At 42.5% G+C, this 13,586-nt stretch overlaps 1 protein-coding gene across 3 annotated transcripts in view; it reads right to left on the minus strand.

Annotated features, from left to right (window-relative positions):
• Positions 1 to 494: 494 nt before the first annotated feature.
• LOC135552967 (protein turtle homolog B-like) overlaps positions 495 to 13,586 on the minus strand; it is a 76,472-nt gene continuing 63,380 nt past the window's right edge. The window contains exons 16-21 of one of the 3 annotated variants that reach the window (XM_064984939.1): positions 13,380 to 13,541; positions 13,239 to 13,284; positions 11,464 to 11,577; positions 9,074 to 10,708; positions 5,876 to 6,006; positions 495 to 5,628 (exon numbers count right to left, since the gene is read on the minus strand). In XM_064984939.1, coding sequence (XP_064841011.1) covers positions 5,414 to 5,628; positions 5,876 to 6,006; positions 9,074 to 10,708; positions 11,464 to 11,577; positions 13,239 to 13,284; positions 13,380 to 13,541 — 2,303 coding nt within the window. In that variant the 3' untranslated portion in view covers positions 495 to 5,413. Of the gene's footprint in view, positions 5,629 to 5,875; positions 6,007 to 7,665; positions 7,712 to 9,073; positions 10,709 to 11,463; positions 11,578 to 13,238; positions 13,285 to 13,379; positions 13,542 to 13,586 lie in introns of those variants that run through there. The other 2 variants (XM_064984941.1, XM_064984940.1) reach the window with 2 other exon arrangements.

Genomic DNA, 13,586 nt, shown 5'->3' on the forward strand with positions numbered 1-13,586 from the left:
GTTGTGATGACACCTCATTCCCTGTCAATATCTCTCCAGTTTAGTCATTGGCTGGTGGAGTTCTCAACACTAGCTAGACCCATGACTGATGTGCCAGGTTGTTTGTAGTTGAACACGACTTTATTGTTATATACTGTAAGTGGAAAGAATCCCTCTTAGCAATTTGTGGAAGTGATTTCAACTTAACATCATCTTCATTTCATATAGGCCTACAGTACTTTGTGTGGTCAGACTTTTCTATAACAGTACAACCCACTATATACCAATTGTATGAACTGTATGAATCTGACTAGATAACTTTACGATAATATATAGAAGTACTCTAAATAAATACTTTTCCAGACCCGATTAAATGATCTAGCCCCCAATCATGGTGTCTGGCTCGCTATCCAACACTCACACCTTGTGTCACGTAGTTGAAACTACACCTCTACAGTTGACAGAAGTTCAATTTTAGTTTGTTGATAGAAAAATAACACAAGCACATACATAAGCACGTTTTAGATTTTTATTATATCAAAATACAAAAATTGAAGAGGAAAATATTACATTGGACTAAGCGTTGGAAATTGACACATGATGGACATGAACGCAACACTGCTTTCCACTTATTATTGGCATGCCATGGATCATCATAGAACATGCTGTATGTCTATGTCACAAACCGCTCATGAGCCAATGATACAACAAATTTGCCAATGCCTTTTTTAATAAACGTATGCCACTTTGTCTTGAGCCTATGCCACAGGTCATAAGCCTTTGTCACCTATTCTCTAGAAGCCACTGGTGGTATTAAGCCAGTGCGTTTATGCTTTTTCTTCAGGGTTTCGTTTGAAGAAGAAGTTCCATGGCAGTTGAACATGAAGTGAGCAACACGTGATCCCAGACAATATTGAATTCCCTGGACAACAGTGGCAAAAGAGAAAATCAACACAGACTAGTATTTTACATAAGGCTTTGGTACAGCACCATACAGTAGATGAGTTAATTGCTCACATAAAAGTTAAGTGTAAAATAATTCCTGATGTCAATCAATCATAACTGAATGATGAAGCTCCAAATGATCCGCAGGTTATCATTGTAAAATAGACAAAAAGTAAAATATGTTTCATGTTTTTGCTTTGAAATATTTACATATGAACAGTCTGATATAGATCAATTGTTTCAGTTGAAAAAGGCATATTGAAACAGATTATGCACAGAAGATGTCAACATAAAATATAGAATGTAAACGTGATGTACAGCACACGCACATGCCTCAATGGATGAAAATATGCTATGACATGACTACATATTCTTCCTTTAAGCACTACTGGCTTGAGGATGAGGAGTATTAGTTAAAACAGTCAAAGATGTAGCACTTATTGTACAGTAATAATACATTCTATTTCCTCAGTGCTGGTACACATGGAAAAACAGAGAACATAGAAAATACTACATATTCCATTTTCTGTCTGATCACAACCAGGTTGAAAGTTTATGACTGATTTCTGAATAGGCTCTTTTGTATTGTCTCTACATGCAAGATAAATATAGTTAAATCAAATTTGCTCTAAGTATAATCATACCAGCTTCTACTTATGCACTAAAAGCCTTTAAGCAGAAAAACACAAAATAAAAGTCGATCTAAGAGTACAGGATCTTAATTTGATCGCCCTGTTGCAGGAGAACTTTCCTGAAATGCATGATATTTCACACTTGTAGTGTATTTGAGGTTTTAAAAGGCTTCTGAAGTTTGTAATTTCCACTTTGACATTTCAGTCTTGATTTTCCCTTAAGAAAAATATATCAGACCCTACAAAAACGTCCATTAATTATAATCACTATAATAATTCACATTTTCTTTTGCTGCAGGTTTATTTTCCTGCTGTAGCAAATTGGTTCAAATTAAGATCCTACATCTGTACCTCCAAAGCAGCCCTCTTACATACTGTATGTATTTTTGTTGTTGAAAAAGCAAGAGAGCCCGGAAGACTACATACATTAGTAAAAGTCTATATGAAGAGTGTGTCAGCAATACCTTTACCAAAACATACGAGAAGAATCAGCTTAAATACAAACGCTGTTTGATGAATACTCTTATTGGCTATACTGTACAATACTGTCCCCCAATAGGAGACTTTGTGAAACCAGTGGAGAGAAATCACATAAGAAGGTTATGCCCCTGCAGTTGTGTGCTTGAAAACAGTGCTGTCCATTAAAAATAGTTTTGACCTGTAGGAAGTGTGTAGTGTAGAACGACCTTCTCATGCCCTGACCATGGGCTCAGATTCCCTCCCCTGTCTGCTGTTACATATTTAATACTGATCAAAAGTACTGATAAATAACTTCACACCAAGTAGGTTTCCCCATCTAATCTGGGTATTATATCTCCCCTTCAACACAAGTACAACACTCTGGAGAGGGTACCCTGGAAGCACAGACAGAGGCTGGAGCAGAGACAGAAACTAACTATTGTTCCATTGCTACATTATTCTAAGTCTCTTTGATGTATTTTTTGAATGTCACCACACTATCTATTGCCACTATCTGATCCCACAATCAATACAATTTGCTCATTGCCAATCACACTAGTTTATTAATAGGACTTACAGCGATGGAACTAGTTGAATTGGTAAAACACAGAGGACTTCAAGAGATTAGGGCTCTGATCTACAGCACCACAGAGTTAAACATAGCACCAAGTCATAATGTTGAAAGCAACTACGTCCTAGTAGCACGTACGTCATCTCTAGCTAATGTAAACACGACTTCGGTTGCAGCACATACAGTACCCCATAACTATTAGATTGTTTGTGGCTCTCTTTTGTTTCTTTGTTACTTTGGACATCTGGAGGCAAGTGATCGTGAGTGAATCTACCTGTGTGCTTGTGAAAAAAAAAGTTTTCTGTTTCAGATAAGGTTTAGTCCAGCAACGACACGTTGATGCTTTTCAAATTGGTATTCATTCACATACTATACAACAGAAGAAATACTACTGAACTTGTGCAACCAACAGGCCCACATGACAATAAAACATTTGTTCTGTGCTAACATTTACTTCCATAAACGTAAAATAATGTCTCCAAAAACATGACAAACGAAGCACCTTAAGATGTTTTATAAATATTGTCCACTTAAAGCCTTAAAGCAAATACTTTCATCACATCTAATATTAACTTGCTTTAAATCTGTCTCTCTATTTTTGTCCTCAAGCATATTGAACAAAAAATCTTTCTGTTTCATCTTCCCAAATACAGTACACACCATGTATACATTATGAATATAGATTTCCCCCGTATCTTACATACATCCAGTTCTAGGAATATGCACGTTGATGTATCAATTTCAATTAACTTCATTCCTCAAAATTGTCACTATCTCACCAATTTAAAAAACATATGTTGGAAAGTGAGTGAAGAGGGCAGATAAAGTTGATGTTTTGATCACTGATTTATATTCTATAGCAAGCAGAGAGGGGTTCAGTTAACATACATTCAGAGAGTTCTTATGTCTAGTTCAACTCCTGAATTGCTATCAGTAGAGATAAAAGTGACTCCAAATCAGACAACTGGTTTAAAATCTCAATGTCTTCCAGTGATTCATCTTGTAAGTGTGTAAGTGTAAAGCTCTCTAATAGGTCTAGTCTACAGGGTGAGAAGAACATGATAACATTAACCATCCGTGTCAAGGAAAGAATTCAACCAAGAGTGGTTGAACCCATCCTTGGTTAACCAGCTAACCTTGTGTGATAAATCAAATCAAACTATTGTGCCAACTAGCCAACTAGCCAATTAAACCTAAACTTAATACCACCACATGCGACAGGTCATCCGTTGTACTATGACATCAGGACAGTCACTTCCTGTACAGCAAAACATACATTCATTATCGGTTAGTGTTAAAATGAATAAACATACAGAGAAATAGCTAGCAGGTAATATTATACCGTTGCTAGAGATAAACAGTTGAGAGTCGAGACAGCCACCCCACCTTTTGAGTTTAGTTAATGTAAGCCAAATGTTGTCACTTGTCATCTAACAAGCCCACTTGTTAAAATCACCTAATAAACAGCAATCAGTTTTTTCAATACAGTATTCAGTATTACAGCTGTTTTGAAATATGAACATCAGTGGCAAGATTCACTTTCTGCATAATAACTACTTCTGTACCTTTTACATTTAAATGTTGATTAAATTGTGTGTGTTTTTTTTAAATATCTATGTTATAGCATTACCACAATGTTAAACCTGAAATGATTAACACTGTCATCATCATCACTAATTGTTATTATAGGTCTGTTCTATTAGTAGAATATACACAGTCAAGATAAAAAAAGAACCAGAGTAATACACCTTCAGTACCCCTTACTCACAGCTCGGTGTCCTTGGCAGAAAAAGTAGAGTCAGTCCACAGGTCAGACTGGAGCTTATAATGAGTCCCAACAGAGAGAGAGAATGCGTGAAGGTGAAGGAAAAGGCAGTTCATTCACTTTTCAAAAACAAGAGAGAAAAGGCGAACAAGGCACCTAGAGATGTGCCATACTCCACAATAGACTGGAGGTTTCCTCCATATTAATGAAAAACACTGTATACACATTTATCACATTTTCTCACCCCTCTTCTGTCCTCACCCTATCAAGTGTACATTTGGCCTCTTGAACACAAAGTTACTGTATGTCTTAGCAAGAAGAACATGGGCTCACCTTTACTGGATTTGATCACATGGTTAAATGCAAGAGTGAGAACATGTCTTTTAGTGATTTGAAATATACCAATATCATACCACGCCTTGTATTGGATGATATTCTTTTGGGATTAAGCAAAATATGCAGATTGGGCTCGATATTAAAAGCGGATGAAAATCAGACTTCAGGCCACAGCATCCAATTCATGTGTGAAGTGAATGATATTATATACCATTTCTTTCATACATTTCATTTGAAAAATAATGTAAAATACGTATATTCCAATAGAATTACAGCAATTCTGCACTTACTCTGAGGTATATTTTGCAATAAGTACCCTGTGTTAGATACTGACACTATTTGAATTGTAGGAAAGGTAGGCTGAGGTCCTTGTCTAAGGAACACACCAGGTTTAGTCCACTGTGTCACTGTAACACCTCAGATAGACTCCTCCATGACCAGGGACTTTTCATTATTTTATGTATTTACACTACAGATGTTTTATCTGGTGACCCTAACAACATTATCCTCAGGGAGACACGGAAAACATCTTTATTTTGTCTCTAAATTATTTGGAAAATGCTAGAGACAGGTTACCCACTGCCAAAAGCTGAATGGAATTAATCACATGATTATCATCATTTCTGTATGGGACTTATAGAGAGATCTAGGTTGGCAGGTCAATGTAGTTGCCTCCCATGGCTTGATCTGTCTGTGAGTGACAGCAGTGGACATACTGGTCAGTGGTCAGTGGGGAGTCCTGCAGTTGGGCCCGTCTGAGTCTGTACTGGCCAGGATGGCCGCCTGGTCCTCCTCAGAGCGTCTGCTGCGGTGCAGGAAGGAGGTTAAGAAGAGATATGGGCTCTTCCTGTTCTGACTTTTCCTCTTCCTGTGGAGGTAGAGATCTTCTCTGTGAGCCGAGGGGGTCTGGGATTGCTGCTGGGTCTGAGAGGGAGACACACCTAGGGATGGAGAGGCAGTGTTGTTGAGGATACAACAGTGAGGCATTTAGTATGGTCCCAGACTCGTCTAAGTGTTGTAAAGCCAACAACTATGGTCGTTACATAGGCATGACAACGATAGGATTTGGCTTTACATCACAAACAAATTTGAGACCAGGCTACAAGGAACTCACTAAATGTTGTTGTTTTTTGTTCTTATTACAGTTGTGTGGCTGCCTGTGGCATATTCTTTAGTTCAGAGACTGACCTGTTCTTCTCCTGGAAGTGGAGTTGTTATTGGTGTTGGCAGCCACTCTCTTGGCTTTAGTAATACAGTGGTGTAGCAGTGACTGTAAGCTCTCAGACCCAGCAGGATCACTAGACGCACCTAGAGGTTCCCTAGAAAAATGAGGAGACAGGCACAATGCACATGCTTTACATTAACTCACCACCGGGGGCGCTATCCTCTCAGTGATAAATTAGATGGGGAGTCAGGAGGACATTGATTCCGAAAGGCTCTGTAATATTGAACCATAAATAAACTGATGATTTGGTGAGAAATTCATTGGCTTCAGATTGTGAGGAATCAATAAGATACTATAGGATGAACAGGGTTAATTCTCAAAAAAATATGAAGGAATATGTCAATATTTTGTCACTTTCAGATACCCAAAAAATGAAAATAATCTCTATACTGTATTTGTAATAACACTTTTCAGAAGAAAGGCTCCAGTTTTTATAGTTACTGAGTTGCTCCTCTTTCTCTACAGTGAGAATCTACGTTTTTTTTGTTGAGTGGGGCAACAAAGAGGATTCTCCTCTTTTGATAGCTCTATGTGGATTATTTTCATTTTATGAGTGACATATCATTCAAACTCTGCCTAATACTGAACATATTTTTAAGGGTTAAAGATGAGCAGTCTCTATCATTGACTAATTTTAAATCCATGTCATATTGAGGCAAGTTGATGAGCCTTAAACAGAAAGGTATCTGTTATTAAATATATTTTACCTCATAATGAATACATTTGTTTTGCAGTCCATCATAGAAAGATGCAAATAATGATACTAAGACCCAAAAATAATCTCATCAACACCAAACATTTACGTTCAGGTTCATGAGATTTATGTTTGTTGCCATTAAATTACTTATTAATACACCAGCTTCAAAACCTGACTCGACGATACGAAAAGACAAGTGATTCTACCAAAACATATTGTTTCAAAAGGCATACTGTAGGAACACAAAGCTTTAGAGGTGGTGTCCTTCATAGTGCCACTGTAGAGAGAGAGATTGAGAGCCCTTAGCAGAAAAGGGAGACAAATATGAGAATTAAAGCATTCCTCGTTAGATAAATGCAGCAGTATTTTCATAATCACAAATACTGTGTGCAGGGGCCACAGTTAGTTAGATACAGTACATTTCCATAAAACATGAACACTGTACATCACACTTTTATCAATATGAACATTGTGTACAGAGGCTTCACCATGCTGACGGGAGGAGATGGCAGGAGGAGGAAATGGCCGTTAAAGAACAGTCACATGACAGGAAGAGGAAATGGCCAATAAAAACAGTCACATGACAGAAACGAAAGCACTTAAGACGACGAATGTGACGAAGAATTTAGTCTTGATAAATATTGTTATTCGTTTGAGTCAAAAAATAGATATTTAGAGAAGGCATGCATGGCATTTTGCACATGGAACAAAACTTTAAAGGGGAATACTCCAGTCTATCAGTAATCTGGGTCCTCTATTGATTCAAGGATTTTTTTTGTGCAGGGAAACCGTGCCTGTATTTCAAATACTGCTCCACAGTCCAAAACAGCTCCTAATATTGCTCACCAGCCTAATCACTGTGCGCGACAGCAGGCATGTTGTGCCAAGGAACTGTAGGAAATGTAACCTGTATGTTAGCAGTTAGCATTAGAGCTAGCAAACTTGAATCCAGTAAAGAGGCTCAACCCAAAGTCAGCGATTCCCCTTTAAAGGAGAGAGTGATAAGAGCCCTCCCCTGCTGACGCCTCCCCTCTCAGACATGGGTCCGACCCTTACCTATTGCGGCGTAGGGGACCGGCTCACAACAACGCTGCCCAGATAGCTGAGATCAATAAAAAACAGATGTGGTAAGACCCTTGAGCCCTCACACTGTACAAACCAGCAGCCCTACACTATACTTGCCCATATGACCACGACATTGTAAAGGGGTGGAAAAAGAGCGCGGCCTCTTACGCTAACCGGGCAATCCCTGGGATTCAGAAAGGTAGGAGGTGGGTGTGAGGGGGAAGGGGGGAAGGGGAGAAGCATGTAGGTATACAGACAAAAGGGGAATATTATATGCGCCTCAGGTATATTGCTCTCTTGTATGTATTTTATTGTCCTGCAGAGCATGTACTGTATGACTATGTTGGTGTAATATATAATAATAGAGATGATCAAGTAGTCCAAATGGTCTCAGGTTATAAAAAAATTGGTGTTTGGCCATAAACCTCAGAGGTGCAGTAAAATCTGCTTTGGCCTTCAAATGTGTGAAAATCATTCCTGAAATAGAAAGCTTATCTGGCCAATAATGATCATGAATATCGTGAAAATAATTTTGATACCTTGTACATTTCATATTTCATTTGAGCGGTAGAAGGAACTCAACCTTTAAATTTAAAGTGTAGGTCTCACTCAATCGTAATCTTTTAGTTTAGCTACAGTATCATTTACCACCAGTTAAAAAACAGGAAAGCCTCTGATGAAAAGTCATAGGTGGGCAATAATACAAGGAAATCAAACTTACAAACATGTAAGAATAAATATTATCTCACGACACTAGTATTCAGAGTTTTCAATCAATAAAAAACATTGTATATGCTAGTTAATTATTTAGTGAAGCACTTGCTCCCATATGTCTTCCACCTGAAATCCTTTGTTGCAGATTAATGCAATTGTAATGTTTTACAAAAAAATATTTGGTTAGGTTTTCTGCCAACATTTTCTTTAGTAAACAGTATTTTCTGTGAACTATGGCAGTTACAAATCACCTTTTCTTCCTAAAATTAATGAGTTCCCATACAGAGAAAAACAAAAATATCTTATAATAATAATTACAGAATTCAAAGATCAATATCAATATCTTCAGATGTGTTTTTGTTCTAGGGTTAAATTACAAAATGTGTCAATCAGGACTTTTAATGTGAAACCTACACTTTAGCCATTTGCCCTGATTCAAATGGGTGTATTGACAAAATTTGAATAAATAACTTGTTTATGACTGATCAAATGTGTGCCAAATTCAAATACATGCTTTCTGCATATAAAGCCTAAATATTAATTATTGGTATGCCAAAAGTAATACATTAAGTAATATTCTATAAACTGGGGAAACATTTAGAATTGAGTCCCCAGGTTGGAGAAGTTTGTTGTGTTCGTTAGTCAGTGCGTTGCTGTCCCTGCCGGACCGGTGTAGGTCACCTACCCTGAGGCGGATATCTGGAGCTGGGAGGGCTCTGAGGGCAGCATCTCCTCCTCTGTTCTCCTCTGGGACGGCCACTGCCCGAACACATCCCTGCCCTCCAAGGGGGGAGAGGGGGACTGGGAGGGGTAACTGGCTGCTGTAGAAGCATAGGACATGTGGGGACGGTAACTGGGGCTGGGCCTGCAGCTTCCCTGCTGGCCCTGGGTGGGGGAGGAGGCCAGGGAGGACCTTCGGGAGAAACTGACGGTGGCTTGGGGGTGCAGGGTGATCTCAGGCATCTCCAGAGAGCGGGAGGTGCGGAGGATGCTGGGGTGGGGTGGTGGGCGGACTAGGATATCTGGGGAACCTGGCTGGGTGCTAAGGGGGCTCTGGGAGAGGGGGGAGAGGCGGGAGGGTTGGAGGACCAGCGGGGGCAGGGAGGGGTCTGTCCTACGCCCTGACCTCGGGCTGAGCCAGGACTGGGGGCTGCTGCTAGGGGCTGTGCTTGGGCTCCCTGCACGGGCAGATGGGTCAGGGTAAGGCAACACTGGTACACCCACACCATGGGATGTGTGTCTGAGCTGGCCGAGACTCTGGGCCTGTTGCATAGCTAAGCGCCTAGCTGGAAGGCCTGGGGGTTGGTCTCTGCCCTGTGGAGCCATGGGGACCTCCAACTGCAGGAGCCGAGGGCTGGGGAGGTGCAGGCGGCTGGGGGGGAGAGAGTGGAGAGGGGGGTACGGTGGAGGGTCGGGAAGGTCCTGGTGATGATGTAAAGGATGATGAGGTGGATAAATGAAGCGGGGCCCCTCCAGACCCAGGAAGGGGAATTCGTGAGGCTGCCAGCTGTCAGGTGAGCGAGGGGAGCGAGGGGGAGGGCTGTGTGTATGTGGGAGGGAATGGCCAGAGGAAGTGTACTGATGATGGAGCTCCATCTCTTCCCTCTCCTCTGGGATGGAGGGATAACCGTAGGGCCCCCCGTCAGCAGTGCCTGGGGGGGAGGACAGAGCGGAGCTATGCGGACTGATGTCCGGCATGTAAAAAGGTGGCGGAATCCCCGATTCACCGCGGCTGCCTAGATACCCATAGAAGGGGACCTGGGGAAAGTCCCTGTAGCGGGAGGCTGGGGCCTGCCCTGCAGCATGATGCCCACTGCCCTCCACAAAGCTCATACCTTCCATGGGCCTGTGGAGGCGGGGGCTGTAGTTTGGGGGCTGCGTGGACTCCAGGCTGGAGGATGTTGGGGAGAGCTGTGGTCGGAGCGTGGCCATGATCGGGGGCAGGGGCCCGGGGTCAAAGTCATTCTCCTCGTCGGACTGCCGGAACTCGGGGTACATGTCGGACTCCTCAGCGAACGGGAAGCCCTGGATGCGGCGGTGGGCTGATGGCGGGCTGGCCATGCTGAAACGGCCGTCAGGACCGCGGCTGATCAGCTCGATGGGGCTGGTGACCTCTGCCTCGTGCTTGGACACACTGTACTTCTTGCTGGCTATAGCACGCTTGGTTTTCTTGTAGAAGGAGAGCTCTTTGTCCCTGTCTCTCTGAGGGCTGGGCAGTCTCCTGACGTATAGGCCCGGGCCGTGGGCCCCATCTGAGGACAGGGACTGGGGCCGTGAGGCGGGAGGGGAGCTCTCTGGACTGATCTTCCCAGAGGACAGCCTGTCAGAGATAACCAACACAGAGACAGACACTCAAACATGATGGCTTCATAATGAACCCTTTAAACAGCAGTTATTAATCAATAAACAGCCTAATTGTGCACAGTAAAATAGCATTTTTCCACAGTATGCATCACTACTATGCTAGACAGATGAGAAAATCCAAAGCCATGGCACCATGTCAAAGCAAATACACCTGTTTTATTTGTATTCCACCCCTGCATTATGATAGTAGCCAGTGCATTCTGCTAGGATTGAAGCTAATGACTTTAGCCACGGCGACAGTATGAGAGAGGAACCATTACCAAGCAGCCATGACAACCGTCTCAAAGATATTCTTTTACTCGCTCTTGGGCAAAAACTGAGGGCCATTTGTCTTGTTGGGGACAAATGCTTTTATGGCATAAGAAAAACACAGATGACTTCCAACTAGGCCTTTTTGTCTATTTGCCACACACCAGGAGCAGCATTTCACTGTAAGGTCTACACCTGTTTTATTTGGAGCACGTGACAAATAAACTTTGATTTGATTTGTAAACTACCCAGTCAACTATAGTGCATGTACATGCAGCTGAGCCAACACAAATACAAATCCCTATACGGTGCATATACAGTATACTGTGCATGCAGTTAGGCCAGCAGAGCACTAAGTAAATCAAATCTATAAAATGCATTTATTATCCATGCAGCCAAGCCAGCATAGCGTAGTGCAGCACAACACACACTGTGGCATGGTGTAAGCAGCTAAGCACTCACAGGGAGCTGGCTGGTGGGGGCATGTAGCTGCTCCTGGCTGGTGGGGGCATGTAGCTGCTCCTGGCTGGCGCGTCCCAACAGGGCTCTACCCCGGGCAAGGGGGTGAGAGGAGGCCTGCGGTGAGAGACACACAAACGGCATGGGCCACGGTCATCTGTCAACTAAGCCAAACCTCCACACAACACAGGAGGGACCATCATGGCATCACAAGAGGACCAGACTTCACTAGTCTGATATAAAAGTCCCTGCCAAGTCTCCTATAATGCCATTTTCATTCACTTGACCATCTAGATATTCCAAGAAGTTAAAACATCCAACTCCTTTTAACATAGACCTCTCTCCAAACCCTTGACATACACACAATATACACTACACGGCCAGAAGTATGTGGACACCGGCTCGTCAAACATCTAATTTCAATATCATGGGCATTAATATAACAGCCTCCACTATTCTGGGAAGGCTTTCCACTAGATGTTGGAACATTGCTGCAGGAACTTACTTCCATTCAGCCACAAGAGCATTAGTGAGGTTGGGCACTGATGTTGTGCGATTAGGCCTGGGTCGCAGTCGGCGTTCCAATTCATCCCAAAGGTGTTCGATGGGGTTGAGGTCAGGACTCTGTGCAGGCCAGTCAAGTTCTTCCACACCGATCTTGACAAAACATTTATGTATGGACCTCGCTTTGTGCACAGGGGCATTGTCGTGCTGAAACAGGAAAGGGCCTTCCCCAAACTGTTGCCACTAAGTTGGAAGCACAGAATCGTCTAAAATGTAATTGTATACTGTAGCGTTAAGATTTCCCTTCACTGGAACTAAGGGGCCGAGCCCAAACCATGAAAAACAGCCCCATATTATGAATTGTCAAACTTTACAGTTGGCACTATGCATTCAGGCAGGTAGTGTTCTCCTGGCAAGCGTCAAACCCAGATTCGTCCAACGGACTGCCAGATGGTGAAACCTGATTCAACACTCCAGAGAGTGCCTTTCAACTGCTCCAGTATCCAATGGCAGCGAGCTTTACAACACTCCAGCCGACGCTTGGCATTGCGCATAGTGATCTTAGGCTTTTGTACGGCTGCTCGGCCATGGAAACCCATTTCATGAAGCTACTGACAAACAATAATTGTGCTGACGTTGCTTTCAGAGGAAGTTTGGAACTCGGTAGTCAGTGTTGCAACCGCAGACAGGCGATTTTTACGTGCTACACTCTTCAGCACTCGACAGTCCTGTTCTGTGAGCTTGTGTAGCCTACCACTTTTCAGCTGAGCCGTTGCTGCTCCTAGATGTTTCCACTTACAGTTGACCGGGGCAGCTCTAGCAGGACAGACATTATATAAACTGACTTCTTGGAAAGGTGGCATCCTATGACGGTACCACGTTGAAAGTCACTGAGCTCTTCAGTAAAGCCATTCTACTGTCAATGTTTGTCTATGGAGATTGCATGGCTGTGTGCTCTATTTTATACACCTGTCAGCAACGGGTGTGGCTGAAATAGCCTAATACATTAATTTGAAGGGATATTCACATACATTGTATATATCGTTTACATTCAAACTATACTCTTGTCCTAGCAAAGCTACCCTGCCCTGACAGATGGTACTCAACAGGAGTGAAATGAACAGAGACCATAACAATAACCCTTATAACAGGTAAAGACGAGTTGATGTTGCATCTAAATTTAATCCAGGGACTACTGCATTGTGAATTGGCATATGAGCTCAAAAGGTTGGCTCCTATTTTTTAAACTCTCTGGTGTTGTTTTTAGTACTTACGATGAGTCAATGCTTTTCCTGAAGTGTGTTACAGACAGGGGAGGGTCTTAGAAGAGACAAAACAGAGATTTAGAGATTACAGCCAAGACCAGAGAAAGAACAGTAGAAATGAAACAGAAGTGAGAAGTAATGCAAGCATACCTGGTTTGCGTTTGAGTTTGCGTTGGTGCTGTTTGTTGACGAAGCAGGCTGCTAGAGTACTGAAGAGCACTGCAGCCGCCAGAAAGCAGATGGTTGCCACAACGCCCGCTACCACGGGCAGCGCCAACCCCTCTTCAGTCACCTCCGCAGGGGGGAAGGGATCTGAGTCGGAATAGGTACCCAGGGGTTCAGAAATGGGGAGGTGGA

Source organism: Oncorhynchus masou, chromosome 13 (assembly GCF_036934945.1).
Source record: "Oncorhynchus masou masou isolate Uvic2021 chromosome 13, UVic_Omas_1.1, whole genome shotgun sequence".
Taxonomy (NCBI): Eukaryota; Metazoa; Chordata; class Actinopteri; order Salmoniformes; family Salmonidae; genus Oncorhynchus; species Oncorhynchus masou.